This window comes from Rhipicephalus microplus, chromosome X, assembly GCF_043290135.1.
Source record: "Rhipicephalus microplus isolate Deutch F79 chromosome X, USDA_Rmic, whole genome shotgun sequence".
NCBI lineage: Eukaryota > Metazoa > Arthropoda > Arachnida > Ixodida > Ixodidae > Rhipicephalus > Rhipicephalus microplus.
This window is the reverse complement of record NC_134710.1, coordinates 218,572,450-218,598,689: the sequence shown is the minus strand read 5'-3', so window position 1 is coordinate 218,598,689 and position 26,240 is coordinate 218,572,450. Positions and strand designations below refer to the sequence as shown.

At 44.3% G+C, this 26,240-nt stretch overlaps 1 protein-coding gene across 1 annotated transcript in view; it reads right to left on the bottom strand.

Moving 5' to 3' along the window:
• Window positions 1-26,240, bottom strand: part of LOC119187481 (CD109 antigen) — a 173,229-nt gene that overhangs the window by 16,114 nt on the left and 130,875 nt on the right. The window contains exons 14-26 of the mRNA XM_037435599.2: window positions 24,548-24,596; window positions 23,941-24,054; window positions 23,555-23,675; window positions 16,505-16,622; window positions 15,779-15,892; window positions 13,431-13,547; window positions 12,247-12,375; window positions 6,332-6,503; window positions 5,289-5,477; window positions 3,635-3,704; window positions 1,995-2,175; window positions 1,326-1,403; window positions 62-239 (exon numbers count right to left, since the gene is read on the bottom strand). Of these exons, the coding sequence (XP_037291496.2) occupies window positions 62-239; window positions 1,326-1,403; window positions 1,995-2,175; window positions 3,635-3,704; window positions 5,289-5,477; window positions 6,332-6,503; window positions 12,247-12,375; window positions 13,431-13,547; window positions 15,779-15,892; window positions 16,505-16,622; window positions 23,555-23,675; window positions 23,941-24,054; window positions 24,548-24,596 (1,630 nt within the window). The remainder of the gene's footprint in view (window positions 1-61; window positions 240-1,325; window positions 1,404-1,994; window positions 2,176-3,634; window positions 3,705-5,288; window positions 5,478-6,331; window positions 6,504-12,246; window positions 12,376-13,430; window positions 13,548-15,778; window positions 15,893-16,504; window positions 16,623-23,554; window positions 23,676-23,940; window positions 24,055-24,547; window positions 24,597-26,240) is intronic.

Here is a 26,240-nt window from a genome sequence, read left to right as displayed (position 1 = left end):
CATTAAACATTTTCATTCAGTTGTAAGCACTTCAGAATACTGAGATGCAGACAAAACATACCGGCGTCTCTCTTCAAGGAGTGGAGGAGATTGTAGCCGAACTGCGCTTCACTAGAACCAGCCTCGAAGAGTGCATACGTCGTCAAGGCTACGGTATATGGGTCTTTCACTTGAGCCAGTTGTGTCTCCAGATAGCGCACAGCGTCACGCTTGGCTGTGTTGGCCCGCTCACGAGTGCCCTGCACATTACGAGACATGTGGCTTTATTTGAAACCAGCGTAGTGTAATCGTTTGCTCAAATTATCAGTAGAATTCAGACAAAGCAACAATTTCAGTGATGCTGACTGCATATAACGTTGAATTCAGTTCGCTCGTCGTAGCGCTGATTATTGCACAAACAGCCCTATTTACCAACTGCCAGCGTTGGGGGCGTAGCCAAAGTTTTTTGGGGGGAGGGGGGATGTTACCATGTGTGCGTTTGTAGATGTGTGTACATATACACGAACGAAATCGAAAAATGTTGATTGGAGGTTTTGACCTCCCCTTTCTCTTTTCACCCACCTTGGCTTATGCCCCTGGCCAGTATTATGAGACGTGATAGCAACGCTGAGGTTGGCAAATCACCAGAATTGCTGTGTAAGATGACGCCTGATGTATATAGTTACATGCGAGAACACTGCGTATTTAGATGCCTTTCATCGCACCTAGCGTATACAACAATACCGCAGTGAATGAATGGCTCTAGAAATATGATGAGCAGCTGGAAGTACGAGCCAACAACGCTGCGGAATGAAGATGTCGCAAGCGCTTCAACAGAAGTAGGTGCAACGTTTCGACTTCATTCATACCGGAAGTGCATGTGTAGTTTGTCCCCACATACGTTGTTTAGTAAAATAAAGAAGAAAAACATGTCATCCCCACCAAAACCGACAAAAGCACCCCCTGATGAAAGCACTGAACGAGTCCCGAAATGTCGGGTTTATGTAAAAACTGTGGTTGAAATCATCTCGTTATCTAGAATTCTTTTGCTCAGCCAGACAGATGCATGAAATTGTTTAAGTTTAGGCATTAAAATTGTTTATCAAGAAAGTGAGCATGCTCCTTCAAACAGGCAAGACTATACGTATACATATATTACTCGCAGAGACATATTACTCTGTCAAACAAATGTCAAATTTAGACAAAAAGTCAAGAGCTTGTTAAATTTTGTCCTATTGGGAAGTGGCTACAATATTTTTCTTGTTTAGTTAATACCATCATACAGTGCTTAGATTGAACAAATTTTTTGCTGCTAAATTTTAATAGATCCAGGCGTCTGTACTTACCCCAGTGAGATCGGAGATCTTTGAGAGAGTGAGAACAACTTGTGCAGTCAAAGTGATGTTCTTGTCTTTATTGTGCGCCTGCGAGGAGAAAGAAATACACGGTGTTGTTTTTCCTCAGCTGGCAGCATTCAAGTAGAACTGGAGAATCTCCATGAAAGTCTCGGCAACTGTTGTTACGGTCAACAAAATAGAAAATCTAAATAACTTGGCCAGTTATGTAAACATTAGTATGTGAAAACTGGTGGTGTTTTGTAGGTGTTACGACACACCCCAGTTGGGATTTAGCGAAAGTGATGCTGCGTTATTGACGACATACGAGTGCCTGCGTCAAAGCTTTCTGTAGTTCAACTTATTCAGCCAGACGCAACCCAAGTGCATGTGCTCCCACGCCGTAGGACGCGTATTATTAGAAGAAACAAAAAAAGGACATTGATCGGTCGATGTGGACACTAAATTAGCCGACACGAACCCCTATACGCAAGTGCTATTGAAAACTACTTTCTTCGCTCTCTAGGATGGTTGTTATAACATGATTGTTTTTAGGGGATGTTTCATAGCTGTTTTTATATATCTGACTCTCTCGCACCTGCACAAAGAATAAGAAAGAGAAAAGAAACAAAAATGTACGAACGAAGTCAGACTACGTGATGGTATGTGAAGGCCGTGTACCTCTGACCTCATCCTGCGGTTCCACGGGTACCGTGTGGTTTCGTAGAAAGCGCCGTTTGTATCCTGGTGCTTGAGCAAGAAGTGGACCCCTTGTGTGATGAGCCGCGGGTCTATGTAGATGTCGTGCTCCCAGTCAGGAAAAACTGCCAGCATGTACATCCGCAAGCTGAAGGCTGTCAGCCTATGTGTGCATGAACATCAGAGGAGACTCCTTTGGTGACTCGCCAGGCAAAATTGTAGCAGCACATGTATCATTTAACCCACAAGATTATGAGCAATCCATTTAAGTGAAGAAACAATGTTTTCGCTGCCAATGTATGCAGAAGGAATGGTAAAAACGAACACGAGGCCATGCTAATGATATGACAGGCTTAAATAGCAACTTACAGGAGCAGTCCATCATAACCACAAGCTATCTACACCCTCGCATTATGCACTTGCTTTAATTACAATGCTTCGATTTAAATGCCGAGGTTTCCCACCAATATAGCTTTTTCCGGCACATGCCAACAACTTAAAACTGTTGCTTTTTGGCATGAACTTGCGAACGTAAAAGTCGGGCGGCAATATGGCCTTGCACTGTTCAACTTTTGGTTGTTCTCCCTGTCTTAAACAGGCTGTTGTCATAAGAAAATACTGAGAACAAATTGCATGATACATTTATCAGGCAACATCCATCAAACAGTGTGGACCCCGTGACGCCATAATGCCCTCTGTGTTACTTTTGTCGAAAGAATTTGCATTTTGCAGAGATGATAAGTTTTAGTATTGTCGTTACCTTACAAGTTTCAGTCTTTTAAATGCTCTTTTTATACACCTTTTAGACATTTAAAGGCTGTTTTTCTTGTAAATCTGCATACACCCACTTTTTCAATCACACTCATTTTTGATCACTTTTGTCAAGACGTGTTCATGTCCCCCTTCCACTCAGTCGATTTTGCTGTTGAGAGCGCATTGATAGCCCCTGTCAGCAACTTCTGCACAGAGTCAGAGATTTTTTTACGCTTCGTGGCTTTGTTCACATGCACCACGAGATGAGAGAACAACTGCATAGATGGTGTGTTTTTGTTGCAATAAATCAGTCGGAAGTAGCGCTGTGTGTGTCGTTTGTACACTGTCCTTGTCTTCATGTACTCGCCGTTTTGAAAAGTATTTCACTACCCGAGGTTTAGCAAGCAGGATATCATGATAGAACTAACCGGTGCAGAGTTCTATTATTTTGAAGTATCTATATTATCGCAATGACTGAATCAATATACGTGTTTGAAAGTTCTGTTTGCACCTTAATTTCTACAGACAGTTCACGGATTATGAAAAATTGATTATGGAGAGCGCGCCCGCCACTTTGGTGGCTGAAGAACATGCATGTGATACAACTCAAAAGCGTTTGACTGCTGTCATTGTGTGTTTCTGACGAGTAAGACATCAGAGTACACTGCCACCTCAAATGGTGGCTCTCCAGGAGTTGGCATTATATTAGCGTGAACCAATGAGAGTGTTCACCTCATGGGACTGACGTCGCGCGTGCGGTCATAACCCCAACCATGTATCCGCATTGCGCAAATCAGATAAGGCAAGTAAACTGCAGTTAGCTCCAACATATGGCACAGCATATACAATTCACAAAGGCATCGACTTACCAAACACTGGGCTCCTTCTTGAACATGGTGAATGCACCGTTCTTGAAGTAGGAACTCTGATAAACGTAGGCTGGCAGTGAAAAAGAAGAACAAATGCCAGTGTAATATTTGATTTCAATCTTCCACAGGTAACACTGTGAGGCATCGAAATGGCAAGAACTTAAAAAATGGACAACTGCTTCCTCCAGGTGGTATTTTTGCTAAACAGTATTATCAAATCTCTTCCCGTGGTGTTCGCTAACTATTACTGTCAAAGTTATCTAGTAGTTGCCCCGATGACGATACAAAATACATTAAGGCCATTTAAAAACAGATCAGCTTCTACCGAAAGGTGACTCCACTGGAAGAGATAGCGAAATATTAGACAAGTGGCCAAAGTAACTTTCGTATTTTTTTTGTTCGTACAGAATGAATCCGGATTAAGCAAGTACAGGTATAACATGCCCTTTAATATCCTGTTCACTTTTGCCACGGTGCTTCGCTGTGGTTAGCCCCTTCAGGTACACTTCTCCTGACAGGATTGTTATTATCCCATGCATCATTAGAAATATTGATACCAAACTCGAGGTCGTGGGTTCGACTCTCGGCCCTGGCAACCGCATTTCGTTGGGCCAGAAGTAAACAACACCCGTGTACACATATTCCAGTGTGCATTGAAAATTCCCAGCTGCTAGAAAATAACACAGAGTCCTCCACTACGGCGTGTCTCAGAAATGTATTGTGGGCTTGGAATCTAAAACCCCAGCAATTATTTAAAGTATTGATGCTGAAGAAATAGCACTGTCAGATGCAGATGCGAAACAGGTACGTGAAGGGCTAGATGGGGAAAAAGCAAGGTTCGTGTCTGTAAATGGATGGCTTGAGCAAGAACGCTCTCACTCTCGCTCTCTGACAGATGTGCTTTAACCACATTCCTTAAAATCCTTTTATAAACTCTGCCTTAAAACAGAAGTGCAATGCAGTGAAGATTATTATTGTTAGACAGAACTAGTCAAGCAGTGAGGCAAACTAGTCGCGGCGTTCGTTATCTGCAAAACTATAGCCGTCGTGCTGGGCCAGAATGCAAAATGCCTCCCGAATCTACATGAGCGTTTGTGTGGCCTTGGACAAACTAATTGGCAAATTTCTGCCTATTACAATCTCAAAAGAGTGTTCGAGACAGGCGGATTTTTTCGAAAAGCTTCAAGGATAAATACTCCGCATGTCGAGTTTCGAACAGTTTCACGGTCCCATTCGAATTCAATATATCCAGCCTTGTCTGTGTATTGCATAATCGTGCCCCTCGTTTTGAAACCAACAAGTATGGTGTCCCGCAAGAGCGGATCAGCATGCTCAGATCTCTCTCGACGACCGCAAACACTTTCTCTCATAAACTTGCAAGAAAAAGAGCGCGTGCGAAGGTGAGCAAACGCCCCTCGCCTCGACTCGTCTCCCGAGATAATCAGACCAACTAAATTAGGGGAGTGGATGGGTAGCGTACAAAAGGCGAACAGTCATAGGTGAGTCAACAGCCGGAACTCAATGCGTGGGCAGCCTATACGAAACCAAGCGCGCAGGCTCACCTTTTGTAAGTAAACGCTTGCAGCCTTGCTTCTACATTAAACTCAAGAAACGGTGCATGCTTGGCATGAAACTGTGCTATGAGTGTTCATACCTTTGTTCAGTTTCTCGAAGATAGGCTTTGCGATGTCACGGGTCAGCTGGTCAGTGAGACGCAAATAAGTCAGTCGAATAACTTGATATGCGAAACTGAACATGGCATGCTCGCCCGATTTTGTGGCGACTGAGAATCCGAATTCTTCTGGTTCCACGTCTCCGTCTAGGGGTGTTCCAACAATGTCTCCTGCAGAGGAAGCAATAAGGTCTTGATCAGGAATATTTTTTCTAGATGCTGAACACAAAACAAACAAACAAGACGGTGTTATGATCGTTTTTTTCCTCGCTTGTTCAGCTGCAATAAACAGCTCATGAATTAATGTACAAGTGTCGCAATTTTCATCCTCTTTGTGTGCAAGCCTACGCCACAGCAAAGTGGTCACGGCTATACTGGATAGAATGATCGAGGGAATTTCAACTTTGACCTGGCACCCGCGCAAAGTGTGATATAAATGAGTCACAGTACATTAGATAGCCTAAATGTGCAGAAAATTGCGACATCATCGTTATTCTTATGCACGCAAGAAATTCAAGAAAGAAGAAGTCATATCAAAATACACATCGAGAACATTAATTGCATGTAACACGGCTGCACGATATTACTTAGCGCATTGCGGCCAAGGTGCAACGATGTTCAATAGAAAGGAGCAATATCAACTGTGTGGACTTCATTTAAACGAAGATGCAAGAGGCCCCTTCGTCTTGTACCAGGCATTCGCGCGAACTTTCTTGCGGTATAAATGACGTTGCGTGCTGTTATTTACGCATGATGTGACGGCAATTGCTTTTATTTTTGCTCAAGCTTCCCGGCCCCAATGCGTCAATCGCAATATGTGCCATAAAGTCCTTAGCTGGAAAATTTTCCGCCGAAGTCAACCAAGCCCTAATTCACATGATCTTATCTTTTGTGGTCGTCCACGGCATTTGCCAGTTTCCTTCTGAAGAAAGTTTTATTTTTTTTGTTTGTGGGAAAATCACCCTGATTAAAAATAGTATTTCACATATTAGTAGTAACACCTGGTATATTCACCGGAGCCGTACCTATGACTGATACATGTGCGGCCGGTGACCCGAAGAGGTAGCGCCTATACTGGCTTTCAAAAGGGATGATAGGGTCCTCAGTAACATTGAGATCGAGGAACTTGATGTTGTACGCCTGTGCTCTCAGGTCCATCAGCAAGGAGGTGTGCATCCGCAGTGGAACGCCGTCGGGCTGCGTAAAAAAACGACGCACACATTCCGATTCTTAGCGTCATTACGAAAGCACAACTCAGGCGCACATTGGCTCAAATTGCATCGTGAGAGAGCAGCATGCACGCCAAACAAAATTTAGAGGTTCACACAAAGACATAACGGAAGTCACTCTGAATTTGAAGCAAAAATCACCTTCCATGAGTTGAGTAACTTGCCAGCCAGCAAGGCAAGGAACAGGATGGAAAGGATAGGCAGAGATGTTAACCAGTCTGGAGCGACCGGTATGCTACCCTACATTGGGGATAGGGATGAGAGAGTTTGAAAGATGGAAAAAAATTAGAGAAAGGAGAGCTCACACACGCGTTGGGTTCACAAATGCGGATGACTTGGAACATAATGACGCACACTAATTGGCAAAAGTCCCAAAAGATGCAGTTTTAGTCCACTGCAGTTTTCACTCACTGATGGATGCTTCCTTGACTTCTTAGAAATGATGGTGATCGTCAGCCATATTTCTACTCGAGCGATTAAAATACTGGGCTTAAGGCGTCCAGTACTTTGAGAGCGCTTTGAGCAGACATTGTCCTCACGTCCAACAAGATCTCCCGGATCGCATCCACGAGAGAACTAAGCATAGTTATGACTTTGCCATCTTTCTTATGTGTGTCATCAGCGGTTCGTGAAGACCCCTGAGTGGGCGTGGTCTGCTGACATTCTATGGTTAGGGGATGACTTGGAAGAATACGCCTTTGCTCTGTAGAGATAGTCCTCTCCGAAGACTTCTTTGAATTTGTCGGTCCTGTTGCGGCTTGACTTAATGATGCAGCAGTAGAGGTGGTGCTGTCGTTTCGAGCTGGCGCAGTCTTTTAGGTCAAACGATGGCACCGACGCCGCTGCCGACACCAGGCTGTTTCAGCAGCATCCCTGTGGGTCAAATTGTCTGTGACCATTTGCTTAAGCACCGCGCGCTCCTTCTGAATTCGAGGGCAGTCTTTCGATGAGGCAGTGTGTGAGCCATTACAGTTACCGCATTTAAGAAGTGTGGACTGACACGCTTTCTTTCGAATGGGGCTCTGTGCACCGGGGCACCGTAGTGAGTTCGGGCATACGCCCTTGACGTGACCAAATGCCAAACAAGATGTCGAAAATGTCCGACTTTGACATAAGATGGTGTGCAATCGCCTTTGAAGACCAGTTTCACAGCATGACTTCCCAAGGCGGTGTACCTGAGTGATGACAGTAACCTCATTTGCCGGTTTGATGAGGGTAGGCAAGTCAGCATCGGGAATCGCAATGTCTATGTTATAAATCACACCAGCTATGGATGAGTTGTCAATTAGTATAAAGGGCTGCACTTTGATGCCGCCTAGCTTGAACCACTTATTTGAGTGGTTCAAGCGCATTCACGTGGAATACGTCTATGGCGAGTATATTTTTTCGCGTATTTACTCTGATTTCCTTGATTTCATTAAGTACCACACGTTCCAAAAAAGCGGAGAGTGCTTGTCTGTTCAGCAGTCACAGGTTTCCTGAGGACTCTTCTGGCACAAAGATGATGACGTGTGGCCAGTGTTCATGCCTTGACTTCGTAGTTGCTGTACTGGCAGATGTGGGCGAGGCTACGTTGACGATCTTCCTCTTCGCCCTCTTGCTCCGGGCAGGAATGAAATCGTCGGATGAGTCGTCTTTCGAGGTGGCTGAGTACATCTCTGTGTCTTTGCTGTCACTGAGTGGAGTTCCTCTCTTCCTCGCGGTGGTCAGCCGAGATGACTGCTGGCCAGGCGGCCCTCTGGAAGGCCCCGCGTCCATGGCCGCAAGACGCGGAGCCGAGGCACCCTACAAAACTGAAGGTTTCACCGAAAAAATCGGAGAGCACAGAGAGAAGCGCTTGGATACCCAAACACTTCGTCGTCGTTCTCGCCAGCCAGCAAGAGTTTCTTTCTAAAATAGAAGCGCTTGGATACCCAAACACTTCGTCGTCGTTCTCGCTAGCCAGCAAGAGTTTCTTTCTAAAATACTTTCCTGTCTATCTGAACTTTTGCATCTGACCTAGCTCTGTTTTTCTTTCCGCCAACAAATTTTTCTCTTGCTTGCGCGTTCTTGATATGTTTTCTTGACGATATCTTAGCCATAAGCTATCGTGTAGTGCCCAAACCACATTTCATCAGAAAAGAAATGAAGCAACTTTGGTTATTAAGAGCATATATTCGTATGAAAGATTAGCGTTCTTATGCAAACAACTAATATGACTATTAATAACTTAGTAATTTGTTTCTTCTACTTTCACTTGAAAGATGCACCACAATATCGGGAAGCGCTCTTACTGGCATTGCATTGATTTCAGAGTTTGAAGTCGGAGCTCGAACATGTTACATTAAACATGTCGAGAGTAAGCTGGGCGCAGTTCAGCCTAATAATGACATACTAATTTCGATTATTATTAGTTTAGGGGTGTGAAAATATCAAAATTTTCAAATACTAATTGAATACAAATACATAGATTCAAATACGAATCGAATATAGAATAATAAAGAGGTACATTTTTTCCCACCAGTATTCTTTTACTCAATCAAATATTCAAGATGGAAACAGTACAATTCCTATTATAGTCAATTATTGCACCAAAAAATTAAAAAAGACGCCAGGCCTGCGCAGAAGCCACAGCACAGTCACAGCGAAAGCTAGAAGAGCGGGCTCTCAGAACCCTTTCTAAACACTCTATGGGTAACTACAGCAAGCACACTTGCTGGGTACCCACTACAGCATTAATAATAATAATTTCTGGGTAGTAGGCCGGCATTCACTATGCTATCCCTCGTCATTCTTCTGAGAAGCGTGGTATCTGATAAACACTTACAAGAAATTTTAGGCGAATTGTTGATGCAGTGGCTGACGACGATGAGGAATTATGCTTAGTGGTTATGCGCCACAGTTAATAGGTGACCAAGAGCAAACTTTTGTAATGGGTTGGAGCAATGAATGACCCTCTCGTTGCACTATTCGCATTGTGTGACACCTGGTTATTCTTTAGGTGTTCTAAAACGCTCTATTACTCATATTAATGCGATTTCTATCCCGACATGAAGCGTGTCTAAGGTAAGTTTGCAAGCGAATTCCATGTACCGGCGTCGCTCAGTGGAAGAATACCGGACTGGCCTGCAGCGGAACCAAGTTAGAGCCCTACTGCGTCCTTAGTACTATGTTTTTTTTTCTTCTTTTTTTGCGCGATAGCGGTTCCGGACATCGGTGGCGGCAGCGGACAACTAAGGCGTCACGCATAATCCGAGTTGAGATCTCATAAGACCTTTCTCTGTAAAAAATGTCACCATCCGTACTTGCCAGAAAGCATAAGATAGTAATAGTTGAGTTTGTGACTGTGATGTATCGGGTTTAATCCACATGTTGAACAAATCTTTTACATTTTTTATGTGGTAGCACTTTATTACAAAAAAAAAAAGCTTTTGTTCCTGCCATGATGACTAGTGAGTATGAGGCCACTGGTTTGACTGTGCAACAGTCAACACCTGTGTACCTAACTCTAAGCGATTATTAAAGCAGCCTAGGTGGTCACAATTCATCCAGGCTCCCACACTATCAGTTTTGGTTAGAAAGCACCTGATTTTATTGTTTTATTTTTATTTTCCTCCCCTGTTCTCATCGGTGAAGCCACTGAGGGAAATATGAGTACATGGGGCGTTTTTAAACCGCACATAAATACTCGTTATCTCGCTTGCTTCCATTGCATTTCTCGAGGACTGTTCGCTCGCCCTTTTCTGATCAAGAATGCTGTGTGGAGCTGATAGCGGCATGATCGTGACCTAAGTGTACCGGGAGCGGTGCGATAACGCGAGGTAAGCGCGCGAGATACATTAATACTGATGTGTGTGTGATAGAAAGATGCCCCAAATACCCCTTTTTGTTAAGGAAGCCACAACTCCCGGCGGCAAGGGCACTATTTTGCCGCATCATGACCCCCTTCGGCACAGTGGCTGCCGACGGCAGTAAACTGACTTTGACAAAAAAGCGAGATCGCAGCAACGGTTTAACAGAGGGTTCATTGCAGGAGACGTTGCCGCGAGAGCGAGATAGGCGTACGACGGATTTTCAACGGCGCTGTCGGGAACGCAGCGGAACTACGCATTATTATAGGGAGTTTTAGTTTAACGCACCACGATTCCTTGCGGTGCGGTCGCTGCCACTGGGCATGCGTCGTAACGCGAGTCGGCGTTCGCGGACCACACGCAGAAAATCTGAAATTGCGTGCGGTGATCGCGGCCCGCGTGCGGCCCGCAAGTACTGGTTTCGAGACCACGGTGCTACTGCGATCATGCGTTGCGGTTTGCAGCAGGGCAAACGCCATTATAAAGCTCATATAGCGCCCGCTACGCCCACAACGCCCGCAACGCCCGCAGCACTTGCAAACGGTATTCTAAATCTCCCTAATTCTTCCGTCATTTTACGTGCGCCACCGTTAGCAATAGAGAACTATATGTGATGACGCCATTGTAACGCTGCCGAAAGTGCGTAGCCTTTTCTGTGTTTGCCGTTGCGCGGAAAAACACTTCAGCTCATTCGCATGACCATATCCGCTGCCATAAAATAATTCCGGAACTATGAAGAGAGTATGCATGCTGAAGTAGTGGCACAGCTCACGGACGACTCGACATGTCACGTACGTTTTTACGGTGATTCATTAACGAAAACTGGCGTGGCTATACTTGAAACGCGTTACCATCGTACGTATAGCTGAGCGCACCGCTAGCTAGCTGCGTGCAGTGCATCGCCTACTAAGCTCACTCCATCAGCGCCGCATCCTGTAACGTGTACGCATGCAGTTGCGCTTGCGTAGAGATATTTTCTTTCTTCGTGCTTGCTCAGCACGGGACCGAGACTATTTTGGTCGAGCCACTGCGGTGGCGGCGAGTTGCCTTCGTTTTCACGAGCGATACGCACTTGCGGTCCCGAGCGCGAAGGCGTGGCAGCGGACGCTTACATGAACCGTAATAGCGCTAAACCACTAAGGCACACGTACTGCCGTGCTAGTAGTACGGGATTTAGATTGATTGAAATGTTTATCGTTGGTAGGTTTGTCACGATGACGTGCCTCCGCATACGTACGTTTGTAGCCATCACCACGTTCCCATGAATTTCGATGCAGGCCGAATTGCACTCGCGCCGAAGTCGTAGTAATCACTGCATGATCTACTGAGGTTCTGATCGTAAATGCGTAAAATCGTAAGTTCTTCACAATGGTATATGCGAACGAATATTAGTGAACTTCGAATATTCGAGAATATTCGAGTTTGTTCGAATATTCGAAATTTTCGAATATGTGGTTGTCGAATCGAATAGGAATATCACAAATACAATATTTGAAGAATACTCGAAACTTTCGAATACTCAAACACCCCCAAGTATTATAATAGATGCATGTCTTCACTTACCTTTAGTAATAAAAATGGGCTAAAACGTGGACGCACAGCACATGAAGCGACATTTTTATACTCAGAACAGTGTATCCCTAACTGTACGACAGTGTTTGTACAATTTTGACGTCAAGGTGGTCTGCATTCACGGCTGCGGTAACCTCAAACAGCAGCCAGCACATGGCGTGCCAGCGTTGCTGCATTGCAACTCAGAGCGAAATGTCAACTGCTGGCACCAGTCCTGATAGTGCACGCTGTTCGGTATGGACAGACCTCGTTCCGTCCATGCGACTGGCTCGCTTTGAGTGCATGCACTGCCGAGTTATGTGTACTTACGAGGAAGTTGATGGTAATAGTGTCCTCTTCGTGGGCTATTTGTGTCTTGGCCACAATGCCCACATCAACCTGTCCGATCTTCACTGATACAATCGGAACGTGTATGGTGATGTGATTGAAAGGCTGGATCTGTTGAACAATAGAATAAATGATGTTCGGGGTAAATTAAAGCATTTGGCCAAGAATAATATTACAGGAAGCAACAATAAGCAAAACAAAAAATTGGAATTTGTTATAGGCAGAGAATCGAAAAGATAGTGGCATGGAATTTCCACTCTTTCAAAGTTACAGATGTTTGTCTTTATTGTGCATAGTGTTGAATAACATTCAATAACTAAGCTTAGAGTTTACGTCGCTCTCGTTATTTTAGAATGTGATTGCAAAATTACAATTTCGTCTGATCAAAATTTCTCATATGGTTACATTATTTTTATGCTACATCTAATTGCTCCAGCGCCACAAGACCCAACCACGTGCACTTGCATGAGCGCAATGAACTCCAGGTGCTGGCATCGATCTTATTGAACGCAGCGTGTTTAACCAAAAGTAATGACGAACACAAGAAAGACCACGATATGCATAGCGAATCGTCACTGCATCACATGCTCCCTACAAATACTTGAAATAATCAGCACCAGTTGTTGCTCTGCAACCTGCTCCTATTGCGAACAGCAAGATAAATAAACAAGGCTTCCTGCCGACCATGAAAACTGTCCGTAAGCAGCAATAACTCATGTAAATTACTTACGCCTCGTTAAGTACGAACCGAGTTGAAGCGCTCGCGTGTGGCGGCGTAAGCATGTAGGCTGTCATGCGTTTATTTTTTGAAGCTGAGCGCCTTTAAAGATTTCTCCCTTGCTTAAATCATTCAGAGTTATAGCCCCCCCCCCTCTCTGCATAGGGCAGCGAACCGGAAGAGCATCTGGCTGACATCCCTACATCTCCTTCTATTCCCCATTTTACTAGCATAATCAAATGCAGCAAATTCTGATTCTTTTGTTTATTTATTTTCACACTTAAAAAACAAGTCTTCAGGTGTCACCGCTAGCACGTAACGCGCGTGGAGTTTACCAGAATCATTACTCGATGGTATCAGTATTCATTGGATGGTAAAGATATGACCCGACATGATATTGACGGTGACACATCTGTGAGAGGGTAAACAAAAAGATAGGCATACTAACGTAAACTACATGCTGCACTTCACCCTTGGTGGTCACGGGGCTGTAAGAGCCTACCCGACCCAGAGGTCCGACTTGCACAAACCGGTAGTCTTCAGAGCCAAGCACTCGAAGTTCAGCCTAGAAGAGAACGCAATGCAGACACATTTATCAGTGCCAAAACAATCAATGAGCAAGATTCAATGCGTTGAACGTAACGGAAGTTGTGAGATTACATAAAAGCCTCCAAAGTGCAAACACATATCGCAAAACCATTAGCTTAAAACAGTGAACAATACTAATGAGTATCCAATCAGTGGTGGCTTTAACATGATGTAACATGAGATAGAAAATTCACCCACTTTAAAAGAGATTTTTATTTTATTCTGAAAATGATACTTTCTTCTGCAAGATGCGTGCAAAATCAAGAGCCAAATGCACCATTCCTTGCATTCGTATAAGCACATTCCCTTTGGCTGGTATTATCTGTTCGGGGTCAGAAAATGATAAAATTTTGTCCTAATTGCAAACAAGCCTAGCGCAATATCTTTTATGAAGTTCTAACTTATAGATTTTAGAAGCTAACCTACTAGGCGCTAGGTTCTAATCCAATTATAGGTAAGAGTAATTATTTATAAAATATGTGTTTGCCCCTAAACCACAGATAAAATGAACTTTCTGTTCATGCCAAATCCTAAGGGAGGTACTATCACCCCTGATGTCAGCAGGACGTCTATGTGTTCTTTGAAAAAGTGCTGGAATATTTATCTCGCTTTCTTTTTATTAAGACTGGCTAAAGCTAGCGGATGGGTTGGGAGGCAGGGGTGAATAAACATCCTTGACTTCTGAAAAATATGGAACGAATGCTGCCATGGAGACAGCCAGAACTACTTGATAGATTTTCTACAGCCCATGGTGCACTTTAGTTTTTCTGAAGGATATCTTCTGTCGCCACGTAATGGCGCAGACTGCGGTCACGTAGGGAACAATTTTGCAACTTTTTGGAGGTCCGTCTTTTTTTGATATAGCTACTCTTTTTCATGTTGTTCTTAAAAGTAAAAGAAGAGAAAAGTGAGCCCCGTAACTGTCTGCATCAGGTGTGACACCTCAGTAGCTCACAAGGAATGAGGGTAAGAAGGGATTAAAGTGATAGGATTAAAAGGTATATATAGAGAGAGGAAGGAGAGAGCGAGGCGCAGGGACAGCGAGCGATGGAAGTAAAAAGAAGATAGGAAAGATGGAAATGGTCGTAGGAGCCCATCGTGGACGGGGCACTACTCGACGAGAGCTCTTGAGGAGAGGACATAGGGCGAGTCCAGTCGGCCAGAGCTGCGCTGTCATCGGAGATCGACGGCAGGAGGTGGCGTAGGGCCGGCCCAGTCAGCAGAGCCGCTCTGTCGTCGGAGATCGCGAGGGCACAGTCGATCGGCACGAAATCCAGCAAGTGACCCTACGGCTACTTGTTGTGAGCACCGGTGTATCAACAGAGCAAGCTCCCGCAGCTGCGTATATGCGACAGACGCAACTACCATATTTATCCAATTCCAACGCACCCCCGATTCCAACGCGCACCTAACTTACATGACCCAAAAACAAAAATACAGCTATGGGGCAGTTTAAAACATCATTAACCAAATGTAATGAGCATGCGAGTTTGAGGTCTAGTCCACCCCCCTCCCCCAAAAGAAAGGAGTGTATTGGACTTGGAAAAATACAGTAAATGCCATCCTTGCATGGTTGCATACTCATCAAGTGTGCTAAGTTTCACTTTTTTAAGCATTTCTTCGTATTCGCTGGCCGAAAACTTCCAGAAAGAAATGAATAAAACAAAATGAATTTCCTGGCGGGACGGCATTTAAACACGGGAGCCCACGCTCGCAAGGCGACTGTTTTAACCACTGCGCTGCACACAGATATTTGCAAAGAGTAAGTACATCTGAATCATATGAATGCATTGTGCCCGCAATAAAAAACAAAGGTAAACGAAGAACGCTTTCTTGGTTGGCTTTCGTAGTGGTGGTACATAGGCACCATGCAGGACAAGGTGCGAAGTCGGGAGGGAGAACCGTACACATCAGGGAAATTCCGGCTGTGCGAAAATTTGAGGCCAAACATGCGTCTTGGTGGTTTCTCATTGCTCTCAAGAGGCTGATCGAACGCTAGAAAGAATACGTCGGGCGGATGCCGCACAATGCTTATTCAGACAATAAAGAGTTCGTACCATCGTTTGAAACTCTGTGCAAGCTTTGTTCCATGTGATAAACAGTTTTGCAGAGAGAGTTCTATCTTCACAGAGCCAATTGACTCCAATTCATTTTAGGTTTCTTTTGTTTTTATATTGGGAAGCATAACATGTAGAAATGTGCACTTACTTGAACCAAGTAGTTCTGGTAATTAAAGAGGACCACACGTATACCAATCTGCTCCCCAATGACAGCCTCTGTGGGTGCCTCGTACGTCATGTAGAAAGGCCGCAAGCTGTTGTGCTGCAGAGTAATTAAAATATTTATTTTTGCACAAAAACTTCAATAATAAATTGCATATATATCTATTGTCACGGGTGCGTTTCACCAGTAACACTGTCCTCTTTTGGCGCTTACGTCAAAAGATGTGCAGGCTCTCGGGTGGTGCTGCTACGCTATGCTAAATAGAAAGTTTATTTTTACGTTTCCACTACTATAGACCTGAAAGTACCCGTTTTTGTTCTTTTTTTTGCGTCTGCCCACACACGTGCTGTGGCTTACGAACTATCAGCGCTAAAGAAGACATATTTTATGCCTTTAATCATTTTCTGCGTCCCTACTAATAAGGAGCAAGCGTTTCTCGGAGCGAAATGATTCGCGTCTATTACCAGCTGCATGTTGCTGATAACTTATTGGAAAACCTCTAGTAGTTTCTGCTTTTGACACGCGTCAACCACTTTCGCCGCCTAGTTCATTATGACAGTTGCTGAGCACATTTGAAAACGCCATGCTTCTATTATTTGCGACAACTGTCCTTTTTCTTCGTGGCCTATTTATCCCTTTACAGCTTATTTAACGCATATACAACAAATCGTACGAACTATAACAAAGACTGACAAAAAAAGGCAAACTTACATATATGGGCTCATTGAGTATGGCGAAACCATGAAGTCTGCTAACAGCAATAGCATTGAACATATACAATGTTGGACCCTTAGGCACAAGACATGGCATATATATGTCCTTTAAGTTTCTGTAAAAAAAAATTGAGAAGCAAATGAAGACGTTATCCTACTTGGCACTCACTATCCATTTTACGGAAATAATACAAAGATAAATAGGACATGATTTCTTCAGTTATTTCAACAAGAGGGAGAGAGAGAACATAAGAAAAAAGGCAGGGAGGTTAACCAGAGCTGAGCCCCGGTAGGCTACCTTGCACTGGGGAAGGGGAGAGGGGGAAGGAAAGTTATAGAGGAGGAAAAAAAGTTACTGACTGGGCCGACGCATAACAGTTTCACATCACAAATGATGAAACAAGCCGGTGTCTTAGAGAAAACGCAACAGTGCTTTCGTTGCCTTTCATAATTGGGATGGGCAGTGCCATGGTCTCAATACTTTCTCGACAGTGAAATCACTTCTGTCCAGTTGATTTAAAACACTGTGCAGGCGAAGCCTCTCGTTTGTGTATGCCGGGCATTAACATAAGAGGTGTTCAATAGTCACATCGACGGCGCAGTCGTTGTAGTGCGCGCTGTCAACAATATTTATCTTAAATTCTTAAATGAGTAGGCATTGGTGAAGGCTATGCACAGATGCAGACGACACAACACTGTACCGTCTTCCCTGGAAATACCAAAGGGTAGCCGTAGTCGTAGAGATGGGTCAAGAGAACAGCCGATCGTCGGATGGTAGCAAAGAGCAGTGGGAGCTAACGACCTTAGAGAACGACGCCTGCGGTTGTTGTTCTGGCAGAAATGCCAAATGCCTCACTACCATCCGTAACATGGGCCGAACATGTGCTCACAGCACGTTGGTTGTGACGTAGGTCGCAACCGGATAATCCCGAGCCAATATAACTGTTCCAGCGGTTGAGGTAGTTCGTGGTAGGCCGAGACAAACACGCAATGCCTGTGCTTGCACTCTCTGAAGTGCTCGAATGTTGGACTTGCAAGTTTTAGTAAGGAGAGGAGAACTGTAGCGCAGTACAGCAATAAAAAGTGCTTGGTATAAGTGTAGCATAGAACACAATGATGGACCCCATCTTTTTGCAGCAATTACTTTCAGGACGTGGACAATAGATGCCAATCTCCCTTTCAAGCTAGTCACGTGAGGGCTCCAGGAGAGATCGTGGCCAACAATGACACCTAGAAAACGATGGCTATGCTTGTAAGAGATGGGCTGGCGATTAATGCTTGTAGGGTATCTTTTCATCGCCTTGTGCGTGAAGGCCATCAGTGCACATTTTTGTGTTGAGATTGTTAAACCTTGCATACGAAGATAGTCAGATGCTTGCAACACTGCCCTCTGTATCCTTGCTCGAACTTGTAGGTGTGTCAATGCTGATGCCTAGACACACATGTCATCAGCGTATATTGAAACACTGAATGTTTCCGGGAGAGCTTCCGACAGGCCAAGCAAGGCAAGATTGAAAAGAACTGGGCTTTAAACACCCCCTTGCGGGACACCATGGCACGTGTAGTGGTCTGAAGTCGGGCCATCTTTAATATATACAAAAAAAGGATCTTCGTGTCGGGTAGCTTCGGGTCCATCGAAACATTCGCTCTTCCAGTTCAATTAACAGTAGTGCGTTTAGTATAGCTTGATGTGAAACGTTGTCATATGCACCTTTTACATCAAGAAAAGGCGCAAGTGCTAGTCGCTTCCTGAATTTCTGCTGTTTTACTGATGACACCAAATCGATGACACTGTCAATCAATGAACGGCCTCCCCGAAATCCCGCCATGGACTTGGGGTAAATGTGCCATTCAAGGAGCCATTCCAGGTGCGTGAGAATCATGCACTCCATGAGTTTCCCAACGCAGCTGGCAAGAACTACAGGACGGTGTGATGTCAGCACCCGAAGGGACTTTCCTGCTTTTTGAAGTGGCACAAGACGGCTGCGTTTCCATTCTTGAGGTACTACGCCAACTTCCCATGACTGATTAAATAAATTTAGCAGTTGTCGTCTAGCTGCTTAACCTAAGGGGCGCGGAGCCATATACGTTATCCCATCAGGCCCTGGTGAAGAAGAACGCCTACACAGTGTCAATGCAGCTTCTAGCTCTTCCATAGAAACTGGAGCATTTATACTTATATCTCGTGAATCAGAGATATCGTATAAAAGCATATCGGAAAGTAGGACTGTCCCGCTGGTGATGTTCTCACAAAAGTCATCTGCAACGTCAATTTCAAGGTGGTTTAGACGAAGTGCGAGAGCCTTGAAGGGATGACGTCGCATAGCGCCTGAGCCAAAACCCTGTAGAGTTCTCCATACATGAGACAATGGCTTGCATGGGTCTAATGACTCAGTCAGTCAGTCAAGAACTTTAATATATGGTCCTGAGGAGTTTAAGCCACCAGGGTGCCCACGTGGGACATCCTAGCAGCCGCTACCGTAGGCGACGCCCGAGTCGGGGCGGGAACGTGGTGGCGTTCCGCCAGTTCTAATGACTCGCACAAGCTTTTCCATATTCGATTCTGAAGCTTGTCTATTTGGCGCTGTATTTTTTCTGCATACGCCTTGTTACTCTAAGATCAAGAATTGACTTGGTACGCCTGTATCTTCTCTCAGCACGTCTACGTAACGCCCGAAACCTTTCTAATTCGATTTAAAACCTAATGATCAGAATATAATACATTATACATAAAATGGTCCTACTTGTGTACTGCGCAAAATTGAGCTACGGAGGGGCTGGTTTATTCGTTCATTTACATTCCTGTAAACATCAGTACCGAATTAAATATTGGGAGTGCAAGCTAATGGGACACAAGGGAGGAGATAAAGAAGCGCAGATTCAATACGTTCGTTTGTGCTCGTTAGTCTCCTCACTTGTGTCTGGTGAGTTCACGTTCCCAATATTTCATTATGTATATACACCGACTAGACCGCCTAACAACCCTTCTACTATTCGTCCTAGTTCGTCTGTGCTGTATCTGTGGTGGGAGTACCTTGCTTATGCCAATTTTCTTTTTTAATACACGACTGTTAGGGCGTTATCGAAAACCACGTGGTGCCATTACGGTGCGTATAGAACTGTAGAACAGCGACAAAACGGCGGACGTCATGATAAAGGAAAGGCAGATAGGTTGATTGTTAGCACAGAGAAGTTGGAGTGGCGCATTCTGGTGGGAGGCTTGGGTGACGTCACGGCACGGACTGTTCGATGCCTAGAGTTACTGTATATACTACCTTTTAAAGGTAGCATATACAGTAACTCTGTTGATGCCCGCCGCAGCACGCCTACATGATGATGCGCTCGCTTCGTGCATTGTTGCGCTATTTGCGTTCGCTTTCTGTTCGTCTCAAATTGCGAATGAATGACAAAAACAGAATCGGTAATGTTCCTGGTAAAACAATAAATGTTTACTATTGCTTCTGCACAATCGCCCGCTGTGTCGTAGGCAACGTGAAAGAGATCAAAAGGACTGTGTCGCGCTGCTAACCCCGATGGCGGATTCTATTCCTGGCCACGGCAGTCGCATTCCGACGGGTGTGAAAAGCAAATAAACAATTCTGCTAGGATAATGCAAACTTATTGGCGCATATTCATGTCATTTTGAAAGGGTTGACGCTTAGGCCAGTTGGTGGTGATTCATTTCAGAAAGTGTTAACAGCGCAGGCTATGACTCCTTACCTCTGTTTTCTCGTCGTTTTCCTAATCATTACATGCACTGTTAACACTTTTTGTCATTGTTGTTTTGGGACACAAGACACAATATGTACATCACTAGGTTTCCTGGGTGATTCCTACAGAAGAAACGAGTTTCTCTCTTCTAGGGTTATTTGTATCGGAGGAATCCACTTATTTACGGAGAGTGCGTTCACTAATGTGCCAAGCTCTGTGCTCGCACGCATCATCAAATATCACAAAATATCTCGAATGCGCTCCCCGTATAGAATACCACGTACTGCCACTATTGTCTGCTTTAGTCGCGCACCTGCTCATCCGGAACGTTGTTGAGTTTCATCTTTTCCTTGCAATAGTTTTGAAGCTTCATTTCATCAAAATTATTGAGGTTAAGTGCGGTTGAGGTTGTGTGCGGAAATTATCATTGCTGTCAGATTCTGTCTTTGTGTGGAATCGTAGCAATGGTGCTATCGCACTCGCAACTACTAGTTGAGGTATCTGCCTTATCAATTAATTTTCCGTGTAGTTGATTGTACGTGCATATGACGTTCGAGACCAGTCATCGCCTCATCGAGACGAAGGTTGTTTTAATTATTACTTGGGCCACGTCGTTGACTGCGCCATCGAGAATATTGAATTCAACTTCCTGGCATGTGTTGAAATTGTTGCTATATATCAGCGGTACTCCCTCGTAAAGTTAACATTACTGTTTGTGACGCGACGGTATAGATCACCCCTGCATTTCACGTAAATCAGTGTATATGACTACACAATCCCTGGCGACTGTTCAGAAAAAACATGTACATATGATACGAGTAAACGGACATATCCTAATATTTCCGAAATCGTTGTGTGTGCGAAAGTAATATTTCATTTTCCGATGTAAAGTTTCTGCTTACGGCCGTCAGATTCATGTGAATTCTTCTGTTGGAGAAAGCGCAATTCTGTCAAATAATTTAGATTATTCGCAGACGCAGGCGAAACATGCATGGTGAAGGAAAATGTATTTATTGAATTGGGAGCATCTTAAATTCGTTTGCGATACTTTGGAACAGATATGTTCTCAAACCGGAGTCTATGCCTGGTTGTAATCACGTTAGCACCACTTAGCATGTTTTCCTATAGCCCCCATTTCTTGGCGTACGCAATGAAAACAGTAATTTTCATAGTAATTATTCCGTTTGGACGGGAGTCTACCGATCCAAAGATAAATTGTGAAACCTTTTTTAAAGCTTTGATAACGGTCACTAGTTATGAAACCTCTAACTTTGTGTCTCGAGAGATTTTTGTGACGCTATTGAGGAGTAATCACCAACATATCGCTAAAGAACGGGTGCGTGGCGGGTGCAAAAAAAAAAAAAAAAAAGGAGACAAGTGGTGGCGGAGAAGACGAGCGCTTGCCGTGACGTCACATCACCATGACCGCAATGACGCCATTGTTTGTTTTCGGGGTTTGTAAGCCTTTGCCCACTATAGTATACTTCACTTCGGAAACTTGGCTGAATTAATAGGGCAAGAAAATAAAAGAAATTGTGCACAGCATTCGCACACACGCACACAGTCGCCGCTCATCTTTTAGTCAGATATGCGAGTGCGGCGAGAGTTCATATGCGTAAAATACAAGGTTGATGCTTGTATCATATGCACATTTGTTTATATCACGCTTTCTAGGCGCGGAGCACTTTAGGGCCTCACCTTTTTGGCGTCTAATGGCGCCGCGGTGTGTTATAGAGTCACGGTCCACCATAATAGGGTATGCACCGCAAAAAATAGGGTTAATTCCCCTACTCACCACTGATCCGATAAATATAATATTTCTAGCACCACCTAGTGTCTTATCAAAGACATCGCTCTCAAAACGCTACATGCTTCCACTGGTTTCACGTTAGTGAAACTAAAAGACCCTTCTCTTAGTGCAGCAAACACCCGATGACGTTTGTGGAGCAGAAATAACCGTCACTACATACCGCAGGGAACTGAAACCAGACAAAAAGAACATAACTATTTTAATGTTTCATCTTCGCTACAAGTGTTATGGTTGGTCTTGTGCACAACTATAGATATTAATAAATAGGAAAAAAGCCTGTTGGCAGACGACACAGTAATGTTTTATCACACATAAACTTAAGGCATGTAAGCTGCACGGAGTGAACGCCAGTGTAAACTACTTCCGTAATGTGATAAGGTCTATGTACGACCATTCACGCACTACGCTGTAACCGTTCTCAACCACGGAATCAAAGTGCTTTAAATTATTTATGCATTTTACAGACAGCTTTGTCGATTCTTATATTACCGATGAAATCGCATTGTACAGGCCGTCGTTCAGACACATATTATGTTGAGGTATCTGTTAATATACACGCCACAGTGGTCTAGTTGTTATGGTGCCTGACTGCTGACCCGCAGGTTGCGGGATCAAATCCCAGCCGCCGCGGCCACATTTCTGATGGAGGCGAAAATGCTTAAGCTCAGTGTGCTTAGATTCAGGTGCACGTTAAAAAATTCCAGGCGGTTGAAATCATATGGTGGTTTTTAGACGTTAAACTACAGCAGTTTTACAATATCTGCCAATAGCATTTTAATTTAATGTACTTGAATTCGAAACCAGCCGTTCGTTAGTGCCGCGTTGATAGGGTGGGCTCACTGGTAAGCTCTTGTATGATAAAGATCGAGCAGTACTGACTAACCTCATCAAGGCACTGTACAAGAGCTTAAGAAATTAGGTGGGGCTGCTTTCTGAGCGACAGTTCGACTGACAGAGCATCGTACATGCATGTAGTGCCAATGTCATGAATGCAGCTCCAATCAGCGCGCATATTTCTCTAGTCTTACGCAATTATTTGGCTTTCCTTTTGTTATAAATGAAAACAGTAAACTGGTGACAAATTTATTTCCTATGTTCTATTGCATTGCGACCTTTGAATGGTATAAAATTTTGTTTCCTTTATAAGAAGCTTGACTTTATTGACTGTTGGCTTAATATGGTTATTGATAATCCTCACATTTTCTAATTTTCGACATGTGCATGCTTAGGAGTGAGAGAGGGAAAGATATACTAAGGATTATTTGAGAAAGTGCTGCAAAAAAGCAAGTATTACAGAAATCCTACATCCTGCAGAAGTATGCATACTTCTGCGCACAATTAGCTGCACTGATTATGTCATTAATGTCTCTTGATATTATCCAGCCAGCAAATGCCGCGTGTGGTTTGTTTTTCCTCCGAGAAGACAGGTATGTGTTCTGGATAACTTTAAGAGCCAGTAAGGGTTCCTCTTCATAAGCAGTGCACCTCCAACAACACTATAATGCTTATTATTTATTTGAATCTTACCCGGTAATGGCATGATGCCAGGCGAAATTGCCTCCTGTGGCGTCGAAGAAGTTGTTAAAGCGGTTTGTTCTGTACAAGAAGAACTCGAACAGACTTTGGTCTTCTAAGTCGTCCTTTTCACCTGAAAGCAGCGAGTAATGAAATGCGGTGAGCCTAGTTAGAAGCAATAACTCTAGCTCTCACTGAATCATAGTCACCATATAATTTGGTCAAAACAATGTGTCCTTTATGAAAAGTATTTACACTTTTAGAGTACACTAATCGAGCATAACAATCGATCTACGCTGCATTGTGTTTAAAAGCAGGACTCAAAAAGGTAATGAAATAATCAAGTGAATGCAGAGTGGGTGTCATGAATGTGCAAATGGCAGATTGGAGCCACTCACAGTTTCCTTCGTCCGTTCCATCGTAGCAGTCCTTGTACCCATTGCAGCGTCCACTCTTAGGATAGCACTCACCGTTCACACAGGGAAGGAACCCAGCAGTCTCATTGCACAAGTCTGCAAGGCCAGTGCTTGTTAGGGTATGCTTTCTATTTACAAGAACTACAACACAGATATGGCTGATCAGCCACCTACTCAACACTGCAGTGAAAAGAAAAGTTTCGCCGAGAGATATGCCAGGTATTACTCTTACTGTGTTTATTTCCCGCACCTTAGAAAATGCATCCAAACGTATACATTCGCATAATATGAAGAACAGCAATAATATATAAATAAATATCTATGTCGCACGAGGTCCTCAAGAGAAACTTATGAAGAAAATCTGCTCCAGTTCAAGATTGTTAACTGAAAAATTGCTGATAAACGAGAACTATGACTAAGCCTATATAATAACAATTTTCTACACAGGGCCACGGAGGCACACGACCACTAACAATTAGGTCAGGTATGGTAGCAGACAGCAAGTCTGCCTGCTTCCTCTGTTCTTAGCGGCATAGCACTTCATTTGAAATAATGAAAATCTGGACCGTCGATAAGAGTGTATACTTGCCCTGAAGAGTTGTGACATTCAAGTTTGTGGCAACAATGAGCCCTGCGAACTGCAAGAGAAACATAAAATATTGACATCAGAGAAAGAAACGCTGACAACTACAAAGGTGCTCGGGCACACAACGAGTACTCCTATTGATTACCGAAACAGTCAGTCGAACGCGACTGTTTACAATCTGTAACTGTTACAATCTGTAACCTTTAACACGATTGGTAGGATCTGTAACCGTTTGATCGAATTCGGCTACTATACATTGCTGGTACGAGCATCTAATGAAGCAGCACAGTGGGTAATAAGAAGGGTTGTAGCGAGAATTTACTTCCGTGAGTGGTAGAAAGGTGGGGATGTGGGTACGTGTTGCGCATGTAAGCGTTTGGTTTGCCCCAATCGGAATGCGGCTGCAGGTGTCGTCCAGCGTTTGAACCCACGTGCTTAGTAGCAGCTATAGAGCTATTTGCACTGGAATACCGCGGCGGGTGTTTGTGCGGTTTCTGTACAGCGCATGAAAATAACATGAAATATAAACGGCGGATTATCAGGGGGCAGCCACACACTTTTATTTGTAGTCATTTGCATTTGTATACGATTATTTTTCCACACCTCATAAGCTCCCACAAAGTTTTATTGCGACAGCAATTATATGGACACTCTCGGCTGGATTTTGCCGCCGGCGTTGGCGTCCGCCGTCATTCACCGTATACGCATACGTGTCTATATATATGAAAACGCACAAAAAAATAATCTAGAAAAAGACTTCAGTGCGTGGGATCGAACGTCCGACCTTCCGTTCGTGAGCGCACAGCGGTAGTTATTTAGCCACGAAGAAGGGCCTCCTACAACGTTGAAACAGTAAGCTATTTATATTGTTACGTGATTTCGTCTGACTGAAAGAGGGCATAGTGGGGCATACCCAAGTAAGGTGCCTCGGACTGAGAGTAAAGAAGTGGACGTTGTGAGTGAGCTGCGTTGTGGCTGCGGACCGACAACTGTTATTTTCCACGTAACACTTTGGTGGAGGTGCTGGGTACTCTTCTGACAACGGAGCTACGCAGTGGACGCCTCCTTAAGTCTGCTATCATGGCTCCGGGTGAGGATACGGCTTCGCCACCTACCTCAGCAACGACAGCAACCCGGTACGTCGCCCTAACGCAACCCCGTGATCCCGGTACCTTTACTGGCGAGGACAACGTGAATGTGGACAAGTGGCTTAGCATGTACGAGCGCATCAGCAAGCAATATGGCTGGGACCCAACCGTTATGCTTGCGAATGTCATTTTCTATCTTGACAAGACCCCTCGCACCTGGTTTGAGACCCACGAGCACGAAATCACAAGCTGAGAAATGTTTAAACAACAGCTCCGCGACCTTTTTGGCAACCCGTTTGGTCAACAACTTGATGCCCGAAAGCAATTGGCTGTCCGTACACAGACGTCCACTGAGCCCTACTTGACTTATATTCAAGACGTCTTAGCGTTGTGTCAAAGGGCCGATCCCAACATGACTGAGGCCGACAAGATTTCGCACGTGTTAAAAGGAATCGCCGATGATGCGTTCAGTCTACTTGTATTCACCAACGTAACGACCATGGACGCCGTGATCAAAGAGTGCCGCCGTCTCGAGCAGGCGAAGAGTCGACGCATTTTGCAGCAGTTTCAGCGCCTACCCAACACCGCGGCAACGTCGTCTTGCGAAG